The sequence below is a fragment of the Pogona vitticeps genome, chromosome 2, assembly GCF_051106095.1.
Source record: "Pogona vitticeps strain Pit_001003342236 chromosome 2, PviZW2.1, whole genome shotgun sequence".
Lineage (NCBI taxonomy): Eukaryota > Metazoa > Chordata > Lepidosauria > Squamata > Agamidae > Pogona > Pogona vitticeps.
The window spans coordinates 164,933,510-164,949,828 of NC_135784.1; the positions used below are offsets into that span (position 1 = coordinate 164,933,510).

At 45.4% G+C, this 16,319-nt stretch overlaps 2 protein-coding genes across 5 annotated transcripts in view; one reads left to right on the forward strand and one right to left on the reverse strand.

Annotated features, from left to right (window-relative positions):
- Nucleotides 1–6,481, forward strand: LOC110074416 (leucine-rich repeat-containing protein 3). Of its 2 annotated transcripts, none has more exons than XM_020784558.3 (2): nt 1–217; nt 3,361–6,481. In XM_020784558.3, exon 2 carries the CDS (start codon nt 3,438–3,440, stop codon nt 4,206–4,208), a length of 771 nt encoding a protein of 256 aa, XP_020640217.2. In that variant the 5' UTR covers nt 1–217; nt 3,361–3,437; the 3' UTR covers nt 4,209–6,481. The 2 variants fall into 2 exon arrangements, with proteins under 2 accessions (XP_020640217.2, XP_020640216.2); XM_020784557.3 differs by lacking the exon at nt 1–217 and adding an exon at nt 522–1,127.
- AAAS (aladin WD repeat nucleoporin) overlaps nt 5,676–16,319 on the reverse strand; it is a 27,657-nt gene continuing 17,013 nt past the window's right edge. For all 3 annotated transcript variants that reach the window (XM_072991091.2, XM_020784568.3, XM_020784567.3), the window contains exons 15-17: nt 12,465–12,546; nt 9,843–9,927; nt 5,676–9,355 (exon numbers count right to left, since the gene is read on the reverse strand). In XM_072991091.2, coding sequence (XP_072847192.2) covers nt 9,209–9,355; nt 9,843–9,927; nt 12,465–12,546 — 314 coding nt within the window. In that variant the 3' untranslated portion in view covers nt 5,676–9,208. The remainder of the gene's footprint in view (nt 9,356–9,842; nt 9,928–12,464; nt 12,547–16,319) is intronic.

Sequence of the window (16,319 nt, forward strand, 5' to 3'; positions counted from 1 at the left end):
CAAGGGTTTTATACTTCATCTGTTGCAGCTGGGTTTATACCCCGCCAAGGGAATCACCAGCAGACGAGAACAACGGTGCATTGGTGCAAAAACCATTGATTCATATATAATTTCTTCGGGATGTGTCTTATTCATATGTTCAACAGCAAGCTTTCTTTTTCTTCTGCCCTAGAATGAACATGAGCAGATCATGGCCACCAACGTATGGCTCAATCAGGTAACCATCCCATGGGTCTTCAGTTTAAGCCTCCCAAACTGGAGCAGAAACAACGAAGCAGTTACTTCATATTTACAGCATCTGATCCTGATCCCCCAGTGACCATTTACATGCCCCTCTTCATGCGCAGGATGCATTCCAAGAAAATGGAGCCCTCAGCAGTAAACGGGGCAGTTTAATATTGCCCTTTCTGCCAGGAGCATAAATTTGCTGGGATACCAGTGGCTCCTCTAAAATTCGCATTGCTCAATAGGAGTCCCCTACAGTTGTTTGGATTACAACTCTCAGCAGCAGTCAGCCAGCAGAATTGATCCTCAGGAATAATGGGGGTTGTAATCCAAAGCATCTGCAGGCCCATCAGGCTGACAGAAGCCACCTTGAATCCAGGGGAATACGCAGGAGTCTGCTTTCTGGCACTTCTTCCAGACTGTCAGGAATTCCCAAAACTAAAGAAGCCCCCCCTCCCCCAGAATCGCTCTGCTGGGGTATCTCCAGTTGGCAGACCCTTCAGCTGAACCAGTGGTGCTGCCTCACTGGATTCACTCCACTGACTGACGGCCAACCAACTCTTAATCCTGGTTCCCAGCTTTTGCCCTGAAGCTAACTGCTGAACATCCACGTCTATGCTGCACCGAGAGTCTCTCTCTCTCTCTCTCTCTCTCCCCTCTGCTGCTCCTCCTCACGCAGCCAAGCAGGGGCAGCCTCTCTCTCTCTGTTTCCCAGCACTGTAAGTCCTCTGCTCTTTTCCTTATGAGCAGCAGGCAGGGAAAAGGGATGGGAGGACACACAGGGGCTTCCTGCACCATCCGTAGAACAGAAGCTGTCGGTGCGGCTGAGATGGTCCCTTGAGCTGCACAGCCTGCCATCGCTCAGCCCCCCAAAATAATCCAAGACAGCGTTGCTCACACAGGTATGTTTGGAGTGGGTGGGTGGGCAGGAGGTCCTTTGGTGGTTGAGGATTGAACTGTTTAGAACTAGTAATACCTTTCAGCCGTTCGCTGTGACTTTAACCACCATCAGGTTGCAAGCGTTTCGGCTGACCTTGTCCCCCGGACTCTTGTTCTTTGGGCTGGAAAGATTATACAGGTGGGGAACTTCTGTGGTCTCCCAAATGCTGGCTGGTGGACTGCAGTTCTCATCAGTCCTTGCCGCCGCCGCCACCACCACCAGTTGTAGTTAGAACTGTAGTCTGGCAACATTGGGAGCGCCCCCCTGGTGCCTTTCTCCCACCTAGCAGAAAATCGTGTTTAGGGCTCCAGTTTGTCAGGGCAATGGGGACGGCAGGCATGAGGGAAGGAAGGGCTCTAAATAGCAGATGAACCATAGCAGGCGAAACATTGCATGCTAAGGAGAGTTGCATTTGTAGATCAAACTACTGTTAATGACACAGGAACAGATGCAGGAGAAAAAGTTCTATACAGGAAGGCTGGTCAGTTTTTTTATGGCATACAAAGAAATGGTTACCCCTTTTTATTAATTGTTTCTTCATGAGTCCCTGTTCCAAGCATGCCTCTGCAGAGAACAAGTGTTCAGATAATGCAAGTGCCCCCCTGAAGCACAAGGGGGTGGTTCCCTCCAAGAACAGGTATTTCTTACTCTCCCACATCCTAAAATTAAACTTTTGACTGTTTGAGTGACATGTGCCCCTAATTCTAATTCAGGAAGCAGTCTTTGCTGTCAAAGCGTTTGGCAGTATTGATATTGCTAACTGGGAAAAGAGAAAAAGAAGAAGAAAAATAATCTAAATAGTTTAAGTGTCTTTAACGATAGAAATTAGCAGGTCAAATTTTGCATGCTAAGGAGATTTGCATCAGTAGCTCAAGTTGCTCTTAATGACATAGGAGCAGGTGCAGGAGAAAAAGTTGGCAATCCTATACAGGACGGTTGGTGGAACAGAAGGGTCTAGACATCGGTAGTTGGTCTGCTACCATAAATGTATGACCTTGTTTTTTCTGCAAACAACGGTGAATATATAGTACTGGAAAACACTTGAAGTTAGTCGGACAAAGTAGTGTTTGAAATAATGGAAGCAGATAATAACAGACGATGTGTACCTAAGCACCTTATTAATTAATCCTATAATCCTGTGAGCTGGAAAGTTTGCTTTTAATATAATTCTTGTACACTGCATAGCTGCTGAAGCACTTTGATGATTGTGACAGTGTTAGTGATAATGATGATGACCCCCACCTTTTGTAATATGTTTGCATAATTTTACCTTTACAATGATTTCTCCTCCCGCTTCCCCACCCATAATAACTGTGCCATTATTATTTCAGTTCATATGCCAAGTTTCACTGTACAACTTTTCCAGATAAATACCTACCCATGGTTTTCATATACTGGATAGATTATGAAAAAATATTTATGAAAGAGTAGCTGAATGTGATACCAGAAGAAAACTGCATATTGTCTGATATATGCAAATAAGGTGAAAAGAATGCAAATTGGGAGTACCCACTTTTTTGGGGGAAAAAAACAGTCTTTTTCCCTCCCGGCCCCAGGAAAAAAGCTTCACTGAACTCCATTTCATTTAATTTCAAGTGGACATCTATAGGACTGCATGTTAACAAAAGTCAGTGAATGTGTATTACATACATAGATTGGAGCTCTACAGCTTTTGATTGTAAAACAATGCGGAACATAAAATTGGGAGAGAGAAAAACAGAATGTTAATAAAAGGTACGTCTTGATTGGCAGCTTGTAGCGTGAGAGACTGGGTAAGGTCAAGAGTGGAAATTGGAGTGAAATAGTTAGATCTCAGCGACTAATAAAGCACTCAAAAACCAGAAACAGGTTGTAAATCAAGAGACCAGGTGTGGGTGCTAGACTGGCCTTCTAACACCAGTGGCATGTGTTCGAAATTAGCCATGGCTGGGGGGGGGGGATTCATTGTAAAAATATATATATATGTATAAACAAACCCATGAAAACTGTAAGAATAGAGGGAAAGGAAACTTTCTTCAAAACCCAAATACATTAGCCAACATGACCTAACAGTAAAGCATGATGGGAACTGTAGCCAAAAGTACAAGCAACGCCAAAGGGAGTCCTCTTCTCCACCCCTCTAGGGTTAGAAAGTCATGCTTTGTCTGATTCATTTATCTCCTTCAACCAACTCCTCTTCCTCCTTTGCCTTTTAGCCAAGATGGTGGGCCGGTGGGCCAGTTTCACACCCTCTGCTTAACCGTCTCAACAGGAAGAAAAGAGCTATGCAGAGATGCCCCCGGTGCCCATCTTCTTGATCCTGATCCTTAGCCTGCCCGGCAGCCTATCATGCCCTGCAGGCTGCGACTGCCCCCCAGAAAGTGGCATGGTCTGGTGCAATCGGAGGGATCTGGTGATGATCCCCTTTGACATCCCTCACGAAGCCCACATCCTTTACCTGGATTCGAACTGGATCACTCATGTGCCAAACGGCGCCTTCCACGGCCTGAGGCAGCTCCGTGAGCTTCACTTGGCCGACAATCTCATCGAGAGCATTGCTCCGGCCGCCTTCCGGGGCTTGGGCGCGGGGCTAAGGCTCCTGGACCTCTCGGGCAACCAACTTCAGAGGATGGAGCCGACCCCATTCATCATGTTGACCTGGGTTCGCCTTGAGCTCTACGACAACCCCTGGCATTGTGACTGCCCCCTCCAGGAACTGATGCAGGCCCTTCCCCTGGACGCCGAGACGGTGGAGGACATTGTGTGCGCCACGGCCACTTGGGAGGAATATGCTGGCAAGACACTGGAGCACCTGCTCCGCTCTGGCGTCAACTTCTGCCTCAGCCAGCAGAGGAACACTGACCTGGCCATGTTGCTCACCATGTTCTGCTGGTTCACTGTCGTCATCACGTACGTCATCTATTACGTCCGGCGAAACCAAGCCGAATCCCGGCGCCACCTGGAATACCTCAAATCGTTGCCCTTGCCCAGCAAGCAGTCTAGCCCAGAAGAGGAAGAAGAGGCAGAAGTGGAGGAGGACGACACGCTCAGCACCATCCTTTGAGGTCTGCACTGACCCGACACCATAGAACCTGCTCTGTGAACTAGAGAATGTTCTCCTTTCAAAGAAGCCTTGTAGTTTTTTTTGTTTTTGTTTGCAATCTGAAAATTCTGTGGGAGAGACTCCTGAGGATTCTTCTGTCTTTCCTGGAATTTTAATTCCACTTAGGAGGGCGCTTAACATAGTATGAACAATTATTGTATTAACCCCAAGGCCTTGTCACAGCTAAATCCAAACTAACTTCCTTGTGGCAATGGAACTCTACCTCAATACAATGATGCTGTACCTTCAGTGGTTCCCAACCATGGGTCCCCAGATGTTCCTGGACTGCAGCCCCCAAAAATCCTGACCAGCACAACTAGTGGTGAAGGTTTCTGGGTTGTTGCAGTCCAAGAGCATCTGAGAACCCAAGGTTGGGAACCACTCCTGTATATCATTCTCTCTCATACTGGCCATTTTGGTGTGGGGATGATAGGCACTGTAGTCTACCACTTCAGAAAAGCTACTACCATCAACTGTAGGCAACCCATCTCTCCCTCAAGCTAGGTTCTCAACAGGCCAACATCATGGACATTCCAATTAGCATGAGAAATTAAGGTATTTTTCACCTCCACTGAAATTCTGGGGTGTTTCATAAATAATTGGGCTCGGTTGGGCCTTGGTCAAGTGGCTAACCAACAGGCATTTTAACTTGTCCATTTGGTATTTCTGCCTCAGGCTTCACAGCTAGTCTTTTGTAAAACAAGCCTGGTAATTTTGTGCAAGAACAGGAGTATGTAAGTGAGTTCAATGGATGACAACAACAACAACAACATTGTCTATTGACTTCACACCCATTCACCCTACTCACTGGCAGACTCACAAAAACCTCTCACTAATTTTCCTCATACTAAATGAGCAAAATTCTGCCCATCACCTCTGATCAGGTATCTTAAATGACAAAACAATACAGGCTGGTTAGTATTCTCTTCCCAAACTAATTTATTGGTGACATCACTGACTGGATAAAACCTTGTTTGGAAATTACTGTCTTTTTCCAGTTTCTAAAATCGGATGGTGGTTGTAATAACCATCTTTTTTTTTGCAAGCCACACCTCCTCCCTTTTAACTATTCAAACCTACCAACCCTCCATCTGATAAGACTTTCCCTCTTGGTGGAGGGTGCAGGCGCCTTCTGCCCACCTGCAACGATTGTAGATCATTCTCCTGCTTATTGCTATGTTGCATTTCAATGACTCAGTGAGGCTCTGGGGTGGTGGTAGTGGGGGGGGAAAGAGAAGCTAAGACTTTCTTGTTCCTTTCCCAGGGTGTCCCAGCCGTTGCCTCTGTTCCTAGACCTCTCATGGAGCAGATGCCTCCTTTGAGGTTCACTTGGCTCAGATTCTTGCCCCACCAACCGCTACGTCTCATGAGCCATGGGGGGGGGGGGAGGAGTCTTTCTCAGATGCCAAGATTCACGGGATGCTGCTATGAACATAAAATTGTTTAATTAGTTAAAAAAAAATTCATTTCATTCCTCGTGCATACACTTCCCATCTGTTTCTCATAATCAAAGGCTGCCACACATCTCCCCATTAAACTGGATCCCCCATTACTAAGCGTCTTCCCATCCCTCTCTTCCCCTTTGCCAGGGATTTAGGCAGAGATATTACAGCTTAATGCTAGGGGATTATCAATGGAAACAATCATAAATCCCTGTCTCTTAATCCTCCCGTGTCTCTCTCTCGCTCTCTTTTTTTAACCGAGGCTTTTGCTGTGTCTGTGTATCTACAGCCCCTTTCCTTTGAGCAGCTTTGACTGCCTCCTTCCTCCCTGGCCTTCAGTTCAGGCCCACTCACACATTACATCAGGGTTAGGTCACCTGTAGCCCTTGGCGGCCCAACATCAAAAGTCCTGAGAGGTACCAGCCTATCCCTCCTCCAGAGAGCAGCCCACCCTGGGCAGGGAGGGAGATGGACAGACAGACAAAGATGGGGTGGAAGTGCAGGAGAGAAAGGAGGAGGGGTTGGAGAAAGAAAACACCTCTGGAACAACTTGCCCGGGGAGATCCTTGCCTGGCTCCCTCTTTGGGTGTTTTCAGGAGTAAAGTTAAGACCTGGCTATTTAGGCAGGCTTTCCCTCCTGCCGTATCTTAAATTTTGCCATTTTTGCCATCTGGGATTTATGGTATTATGTTTATTGGGTTCACTGTTTTTAAAAATTGTAATGCTGCCCAGAGCAGACCTTTGGTCTAGATGAGTTGGGTAGAAGTCTAACAAAATAAATAAATGTGGCTCACTCTGACCCTGTCCATCAACAGAGCAACTAGTCCTGGACTGCATAACAGGCACAAGGCATTAATTACCCATGAGACCTACACGGCTGATTATATTTATTTCATTCACACATTGTGTTTTCAGATGCATACTTTGGAGACCTCGGACAAGACCAAGGGTAGATAGAGAACCTCTGGCCCTCTCAGTTCCATTGAACAATTCATATCACTGCAGTTGTTAGTCTTGTTGGCTTGGTGATAGGACTTGTAGTCCAACACATCAAGGGGAAAGGATGGGATATGCAATTGAAACCCTTCCATTAGATTCTAAAGTATGTGATCTGAAATACTTTTAAGAGTGCACCTAAAATGTGTGTGTGTGTGTGTGTGTGTGTGATAGTCATACAGCACTTCATTTGGGAAGACATGGGTAAGAAAAAGCTGGCACATTGGCTTTTTAGAAGCACCTGGTGAGCCACCATCTCAGACAGAAGGCTTAAGCAGGCTGCCTTCCTTCACTGTCTGTAAATGCCTGTAGCTCATGCTACTGTAGAAAGCATGGGAGCAAGGACTGGTTAAAAAAACCAAGCTGGCCATGCTAAATATGTGAAGAGGCCGTCTTTCCTGAAATGTCTCACTTGACATCATACCAAATCACCCCATGGGTGGCAAGTGATCCATTGGTTTCTGCTTAGGCACATACAACAAAACAAGGCTCAGAGTAGCTGCTGAAAGTAATGCATTACTGTGTGTGGCCAGGAGAGTTTAGAGAGTTCTAAAAATGTAACTGTCCTTCATGGGTCTTTGGAGAGAGAGAAAGCCTTTTTAAAAAAAGGGAAAAGATCTAATAATGGGTCTTGGCCCTTCCTTCCAACTATGTTTGTAGCAATCTTGGATGAAATACAAAGACGATTCAGTCTGGGGCTTCGGATTTCATCCCTTTTTTCTTCTTCTTGCTTTCAAGTGCGGTTTTCCAAGCCACTTTAATTGACCTTAGCTTTTCAAGTCATTTAATGTAATATTCTGGAATATTAGAAAGACAACAAGGGCTTTACTCCCCCTCTATTCTGCAAGGCAAAGACTGTCTACTGCCAGTCTTCGTATCTTTTTTTTTTAAAGGTCTCATTTTATCAGCATCATGCCTGCAATAGAGAGAATAGTTATAATTTGTGTTAATAGCCTTTACATGAGCCTTGAGGAAAAACTCACTGTTTGTGTAATAAGTAAAGGAGGTCAGGCCCAGGAGACCGCACTGACGGGCTTTCCATACCATTATTTCCATACCTTTCTCATTAGGATGTGTAGTATTCAAAGGTACTTAAGTATCTGGGGGCATGAGAGAAAAACTCACACGCTTTCCCCCAAACCCTGGCTATGAAAATAAAAACGTAATAAAAGATAAATCCTTAATTTGCTGAGTTTCTGTGACACCCTCAACCTGCTGCCTGAGGCAAACTTCTGCTTAATAGTAAGACTGGCCTTATCTGCAGCCTAGATCCAGTCGGCTGCTGAGCCCACGGGAAGAGCTGCAACCCTACACAGACCTAACTGGGAGTAAACCTGCACTGAAAACAAGGGGGGTAGTGATTAGATAAATACGCATAGGATGAGATGGCAAAAGGAAAACGTCTGGCACATGTAGTTGTCCCATTCAGTGATTCTCAAATCTTCGGCCTGCCATGTATTTTGGACTTCAGGGCTCACACACAACCCCATATAGTTAACAATGCTAACTATGAGGGTGAGGCTTCTGAGAGTCCAGAATATGTGGAGGGAGATCCATATATTGTGCCACAGTAACAGAAATGCCATCTGTTTAACAGGTGGGGGAGACTCTCTCTCTCCATACCATTTATAACATTTGTAGGCTTCTAATATATCTCCTCTTCAAACTAAACACAATCACAACGGCTTGACATCAGTACACAGAGATGCTTTTTTTGGTCTGACACATTCCCACAACCCTTCCAGGCCTAGGCTTCACCACATGTAGATGACTTTAGCTATGAACTTCTAAACTGTAACAAGAATAACATACCAACAGAGTTTCTTGATCCCATATGTCTTCCACATGTTTTTTTAGAGTAACATAGAAATGTGGCCTTCAAAGGATCGCAAGTACTATTTTAGACAGGGCCATTTCCTGGTTTCATCGGTGATCGATCCTGGAACCTTTGACTTCATAAGTGCTTGCACGCCTATCATTTCAACTTCTTATCCATCATCTCCTCTCTCTTTCACATCAGCAAATACCAGCACAGCTCCTACCTCTGAGGAGTGAAATTCACAACTTTACAGAGCAGCACAATGACCCGTGAAAAAGACAGGAACGAAAAAACACTTGGCCAAAGTTCCAACAGCTTATTCCCTTGGAATCTGAATTCTGTAGAGCGCTGTTTGGAGGTGATAAAGCGACCCAAGAGAAACACTCCTTAAGTGTCCCAGAAAAAAAGCAGCAGGCAGTCATCAGGCGGTCCTTCTTTGGGTTTTTATTTTTGTCCTCAAGCAGAACAAAAGGATGTCTATCTCAGGCAAGTTCTACCTGCACCGGGTCTGGAAGTAAGAAAGCCTTATGCCAGGTAATCCCACCTGAGTTGCAACTGACTGAAGGAAGATGTAACAGATCTCGGCCTTTAGGATACGTCAAGCAACCCCTGGAAGAAGGCAAAAAAAAAAGCTGGAGGCACCTTCTGGAGAGCGCTTCTGAAGCTGGAGTTGCTTTTGGAGGGCATTCCCAGCACGTTGACCTTCAGAGTTCTGAAAACAGCAGTGGTTCCCGCGCGCTGCTCCTGCTGCCCACAGGAGGCACCAGGGGACTTTGCCCAGAGCTCAAAGAGGGGAGCCGGGCAGTCACAAAGAAGAAAGGGATGTGGCTGATTCTTCCTGTTGACCAACACTGAAAAAGAGAGAACGGGAGGGAGGAAGGAATACTGTGAACAGATGGTTACCATTTGTATATCCTGCCCTGGCCAATTTCTGTCTTCATCACCTGGTTGATTTTAATCATAATTTCTCCAATCCACAGAAGGAGATCCCGCAATGGGATGAAACATCAAGAGTGGCTATAGGACAGGGCACTGTTATATTCCTCCACTCAGAATCTACCCTGAGAAGACTGGGCCAACACGGATCGATTATGCCATCTGTAGAGACTGTAAAAATTAGGACCCATTTTCTGTCTTGCGTCATTCGATCTGCTCTTGATGGCTGCAAGGGGCCCGACCTGGTCTCCCAGACATCAAGGGAGGAATACATCTTGTGAAGGTCATTGACCGACTCAGGACAGTTAATTCCCACACCATGTGACAGACAAGGAAGCCCGGGTGCTCTGGGTAGCCAAAGTGCTACTCAAAACTCCTCCACTGCTGGGAGGCTGAACTTACCACTGTCAACAAGGCTCCTTTCTGAAAGCAAGAGTGGAAAGCAACCAGTTGAGGCTCTGCATCATCTTCACCTTGCAAAAAGCCACTAGGAAAAAAATGGAGAAAAAGATCACACGGCTGTTGTAGAGACACACACAGGCTTTTGCGATGATGATGAAATCCCCTTCCATTGTGAATACCGGGAACACCAAAGGGTGTACTTCAAGTCCACTCCACTTATGCAAGGTCCTTAATTTTTCCATACATCTCCCTTTTGTTTTAGGATTTGTGCGGAAGAGATAGTCCTATTTATATGCAGGAAAAAGAAAATGCACCCAGCTGTGCCATCAGAACTCCCACTCTGGCATTCAGAAATAGCTGCAAAGCACATTTGGCTGCAATAGGGACGGGCAAGGCTTGAGCGGCCTGGAAGCCAGTTTCTGACACCCCCCTCCCCCAAAGATACACCACAAGCTGCAGTACCTCAAAACACCAAGAATAATATTCAGTTTTTAAAAATATATAAACATCAAAACAAGAAGTGACTGGATGTCTGTTTGTCACTGGGGCAAGCTGGGCAATTTCAGTGCAAAACTGCTTGTCCCTGAGGCTTCCTCTTTTTCTTTCAGGGTTGCTTAAGGGTCTCAAAAGACTCTCTGGCAGGCAGGGAGGGGAGGAGGATGCATTTTGCTCACCCTTGGATAAAATATCTTGATCTTGGATAAGGGTTTATTTACTGCTGCTGCTTTCATGCTGATAGGTATCTATCCTGGTATTCTTTTACAACACACACTTTAGATGATGGTTTTAAATCATTTCTGGGCATTGCCAACCACAGCAAGAAGCCAGCTATAAATATCTGAAGTACATCTGTCACCCAATTAAACAAAACTCTCTGTCAATAAATCGTATGAACTTTGAACAAAACAACAGTCCTAGAGTCAGTAAGTCTCTTGTATTTTTAGGTGATGCACACAGGTACAGTATTCCAGTAAGAACCCTCCGGCAATCCCCCCATGGTGACCAAGAGAAAAGAAAGAACTCCTCCTCTAAGATGGTGCATTGGTTCTGTATTCAAAATGATGCCCACATATTGATAGCCTTTAAATCCATTGTTTTATGATGCAATCCTGCAGTTCTTTTACGCTACAGTAACCCTCTTTGGGCAGTGATGGAGCTTTCTGCTCAACCCGAGCCACCTCACTGTTGATTCTCCATCAACAGTGAGAACAAGATAGCACTGCAGGGAAGGCTTTGCATCTACCAGACTCAAAGCATCATTTTGGGCTCACCCTTGGAACACGGAGAAAACTATACCAGTCATGCAACTGTTAGAGGCAACAGAAGGGGCATTTCAGAAATCATCCCTAAAATAACCAGGAACACCTTAATAAGCTGGGCTGCATGCATGATTGTGGAATCCAGCATGTATGAAGATTCCTTATACTGAGTCAGATCATGGATCCTTCTGGCCAAGAGTAGGGAACCAATTTTGGGCGGGGTGTTGGATTCCACATCGACAGCCTGCTGCAGAGCCGGAACAACAGTGGCTGCAACACCACCCACCAAAATCCCTAAATAGGCTGGACCAGCAAGTGGAGATTCTTCGCTCAGCACCTCTTTGAAGAATCCAGGTTTGCTCCTTGTCTGGGATCATCAGCAAAGGGGAGATTTTGGGGTGTGGGTGTCTGCTGGAGAAAGCAGGGAGCTTCCTGCACGTTTCTGTCTTCTGACTGGGAAGAAGTTCAGGAGAATCAGTCCCTGCTGTTATCTCCAACTCCCATTTCTTGTAGCCTGAAGAGGATGGGGCCTGGAGAGAGGGTAAGCTGGGAAGCTTCGCAGGATAGGACTCACAGAGGGTATAACCGAGGAGGCTCTGAAGACTGGGGCTAAACCTGATGGTTGGATTAGACCTCCAATACAGATTTTAGAACAGCAAGCTGTATTCACTACCTGCTTGTTGACAAACACAGGCATAGACCATAAGCGTTCTCAGTCTTGTCACATCCGCCCTCTCGTGTTCCTAAAGCCAACTGGCCTCTCCCATGTTATGTATCGGCAGGAAAAACAGGTGTGTGAGTGTCCCTAGACATCAACTGATGCCCCTTCAGTGAGATCCATCATGCATGAAACCGCCTTGAATAAGTTCCTGTTTATTTCACAGGTGGGTAGAATTGAACTACAATGAGATCCTTCATCCAAAGACACCCCCTGGCCAGAATTTTATTGCCAGTTTAACTTTCCATAAAGGACATCATCTTGGTGGCAAACTGCTTCTCATCAACAAGGGGCTGATTGTATCCTTGGGTGTGTACCCCCATCACATGATCAGGTGACACTCAGGAATGCAACAAGCACCTTATTAAAAAGTAGTGGCTTGCTACCACGGCTTATATGATTTCCCTTACACAAGTGCAATGTGCACATGCTCAATCTCTGGCATCTCCAGTTGCGAAGAAGAGATTAAGAATCAAGTGAGTGTGAACAGACTAACCGACAGTAGATCATATGAAAAGTCTGACTGTATGAAGTATGCTTCTAACCGGTAGCATCCATTACATAAAGGTTAGGAAAAAATGGGAAGCTTGTGGAATCCATTTCTAGCTTAAGAGAAACCAGTCAGTTGATGTACAGGATACAAACCATGGCAAGAGTTCAAACACAGGGCTGTTGCGGGTGCGAAACACTGCAATGATGGTCCTGGAGCCTGGATCGTCACGATTTCCTGCCGAAAGAGAAACCTGGGGTTAGGGTTTTGGACTTTCCTGTTTCTAGGCTTTAAAGCCGTGAGGATAAGCTTTAAAATGTGACTTTAAAACCTGCAGAGATTTCCTGAGACTGCAGAGGATGGGAGGGGGACTTGAGAAGCCCCTGGTCACCTTGGGCCTCAAAGGCCTGAGATGACAACAGTTACGCACGCAGCGTGTCTGGCCGAATTTCCACCCCGGTGATGGCTTGACTGAAACCCGTTTAGCTTCAGAGATGGAACACTTTTTAAAGTTTATCTTCTCAGAAGGAAAGCCACAAGCATTTCCTCCCAAAGCAGACATCATTGGGAAGAAACAGCATTCCCCCCCCCAATCAAATAGGGCTCCAAGAGGAAGGACTCGGCATGCCTAAACGCTATGGGGTTTCTTAAGGATACCAGAATTTTTTGCTTCTTGTTTGCATGGATACCCCATTAGGGAGAGTCAATGTTATCTTGGGATTAACGATTTAGTAGACCATTTAGTAGATCATCCAGCAGCTCATGTGATTAGATATTGTTGTTGTTCTCATTCCTACAGAGATTACTGATGATTTGTATGAGTTAGGGCTGGACCTTTTATTATAATGTAGTCATTTATCCTGACCTTTTGGGGCAGGGTGTGACTGTATGCCCTCTTTGGCCTTTCGATTCTACCAAGATATTATAGGGTCTGAGCTGGGGGGGGGGCGGTTCACCTGGAGTAGATAATTTATAGGGGCATCCCTCCCCCCTAAAAAAATCCCCCCATATTTTTTAAAAAACATCGTTTCAGCTCATTTTGCCCTCTAGCCAATTCTACCATGTTTTGAGACCCTGCAGCCCTTCCACTTTGTTTTTCCAAAAAAATTATATTTATGGGCCACAAATGACAGCAAGGAAGCTCTTCAGTTTTTAAAAAGCTCCAGTTCCTTTAACTAAGCCATTTTTTAAAAAAAAATTAAAAAAACAAACAAACCCCAAACCCACAAACCTCTTCTAGTGACCATTACAAAAGAATGGCCAGAATCTCGCTTGGTAATGTTAATGGGCACAGGTTAAATTGCAGGACTTCCCAGGCCAAACTGTTGCCAGCTAACAAGGTGCAGATCACACTGCTTGACTTGTTGCGGCATCAGGCAGGTGCCTCATAACACATCAGATACCCCGTTAAAGAGTGGCAGTTCCCTGTGGATTAAGCTCATAGACATTTAAATCACCACAAAGATCCTGGCCAGCAATTTCAGCAACCTTAACCCTACCACCACTGTTATGTAAATGGACTTCTCGGCCTGTGGTCTGTTCTGTTTGCCCTTCCCCTATGGGAACCCAACCTTCAGGCTGACAAACCTGAAAAGTGGCCCTCAGCTCCACTGAGGTCACCCAACCATAATACATGCAAAGCCGCCTGCAATAAATGGTCTTTTATACAGCAATCCTATGCAAAGCTCCGATGCACCCAGTGAGAATTGTAAACAAGCACAGAGCTTGACTAGGGAGACCTTTCAAAGTGATTAAATAGAAAGCGACAACAGTGGGGAATAAGATTGAATTATTCTGGGTATAGAAAGTGAATCCTCAGTGATCTGAATTCTAACCTCTCAAGTTACAGGAAGTTTGATACCAGGAAAAACTTCCTGACTGTTAGAGCAGTACGGCAATGGAACCCATTACCTCAAGAGGTGGTGAGTGCTCTGACACTCCAGAGAAACTTGGACAACCACTTGGCAGATATCCTTTGATTTGCATTCCTGCATCAAGCAGTGGGTCGGGCTCAATGGCCTTCTAGGCCCCTTCCAACTTCATGATTCTATGATTCAATAGGGCTCTTTTTGTGCAGCACCAGTACTACCCATTATCGACTGCTCACATGCTCTGACAGCCGGTGTGGTGGTAGTGCTGCTGGGAGACCCAGGTATAAAGCCCCACTCTGCCATGAACCTCACGGGTGACCTGGGCCAGCCTGTCTCTTAGCCTCACCTACCTCACAGGGCTGTTTTGAGAACAAAGTATCTCTGTCCACCATCCCGGACTCACTGGAGAAAGAGCAAGTTAGAAACGCAACAAAAACAAAGAAAATGATCTCAGAAAGAAAGAAGGAAAGAAAGAAGGAAGGAAAGAAGGAAAGGAAAGGAAAGGAAGAAAGAAAGAAAAAAAGGAAGAAAGGAAGAAAGAAAGAAAGAAAGGAAAGAAAGAAAGGAAAGAAAAGAAAAGAAAAGAAAAGAAAGAAAAAGGTCCATGGCTGGTCCAGAGTCTGATTTGGAATCCAATTTCAGAAAGAGGCAGCCTCTTGGGCCTTCTGAAGCATCAGCTTTAAGATGCAGATTAGAGAAGAGCTATTTTAAGCACTGCAAGTGCAAGGCCTTTTATGCTCTTAAGACTATGGATGCTCCGCTTGTCCTCTCTTGCACCAGACAAGGTGAACCAAAGGGCCCAATCTCATCCCACTTTTTGGACTAAGATATGCATGCACACAAGTAACAAGAGGCACGTGTTTTTTTTAATCAACACCACCCTTGCCCCCTTTTCAAACAGCCACGAGCAACATCACTCAGCTGCTGCTTGCATGGATTTTAAGCACACAGGATGGAATACACAAACATCTGGGGTTATGCAGGTTCTGGACCTGCAACGAGATCAGCCCTACAATGGTGGACAGGCACAAAAAAAAGCAGAAGGACAATGTTTTGTTTCATTCACAACCTGGTCTACCCATAATGGCATCTAAAATATCACTGTCCCGCATCCAAAACAGCAGCAACAAATCAAATCAGATCCTACACCAAGAGAATGTGAAACTTGCAGCCAGAATACAAAATAAAAATTAAGCAAGTGAGGACATTTTTCATAATTTATTTTACACGTTACATTGTGAGGTCTCACTCATTTAATACTGTAGTTCGAACTCATCTGCCATCCCTCTTAGGTTCTCAAGATCTATCAGAAGTGGTCTCTCTGTGTTCAAATTAATCCTAACGAGTATGGGATAATGTTTGGAGTCTTCCAGAATTGCATAGGCTGCACTGAGCTTCTCAGAGGAAGAACAAGGTAGAAACGCAGAAGCAAAAAGGAAAGGAAAAAGAGGCTAAAGCCATAAATCAGTACTGAAATAAATATGAATTTGAAAAAATAATAAAATGGCTAATGAATTTTCATGAAACCTACCTTCAGGCACAAAAGACTACAGTTTCCTGAATAAGAAAACACTTATGTAGCAGGAGACACCTTTTGTGACTATGAAGACCATATTCTTGTACCCCGGAAGGCAGCCTTCACCAAAATGCATTGGACCTTTTACTGTTTTACTAAACCTGCATAGCTGTAATGTACAGTGGTGCCTCGCACAGCGAGGTTAATCCGTTCTGGATTAACCCTCGCTGTGTGAAAACATCACTGTACGGATCAAAAAAAGCCATTGGAACGCATTAAACTAAGTTTAATGCGTTCCAATAGCAGCTTTACTCACCATACAGCGATGTTTCTCCGATGGCCGGCAGCCATTTTCGCGCCCTCCCCTTGCTTAACGAGGGTGCGAAAACGCTGCGTGCGGCCATTTTGGGGCTTCCGGTGGCCATTTTGAAGCCGCCGAACAGCTGATCGGCGGGTCGCAAAGCGAAGGTTGGTAAGCGAACCGCTTACCGACCTTCGCTCTGCAATTTTGAGCCATAGGGGCCATCGGTGTGCGATCGCATTTGCAATCGCTAGAACGGCCCCGTTGTGCGGATTCGTCATTCTACGGTGCACTCGTTGTGCGAGGCACCACTGTACTTTGT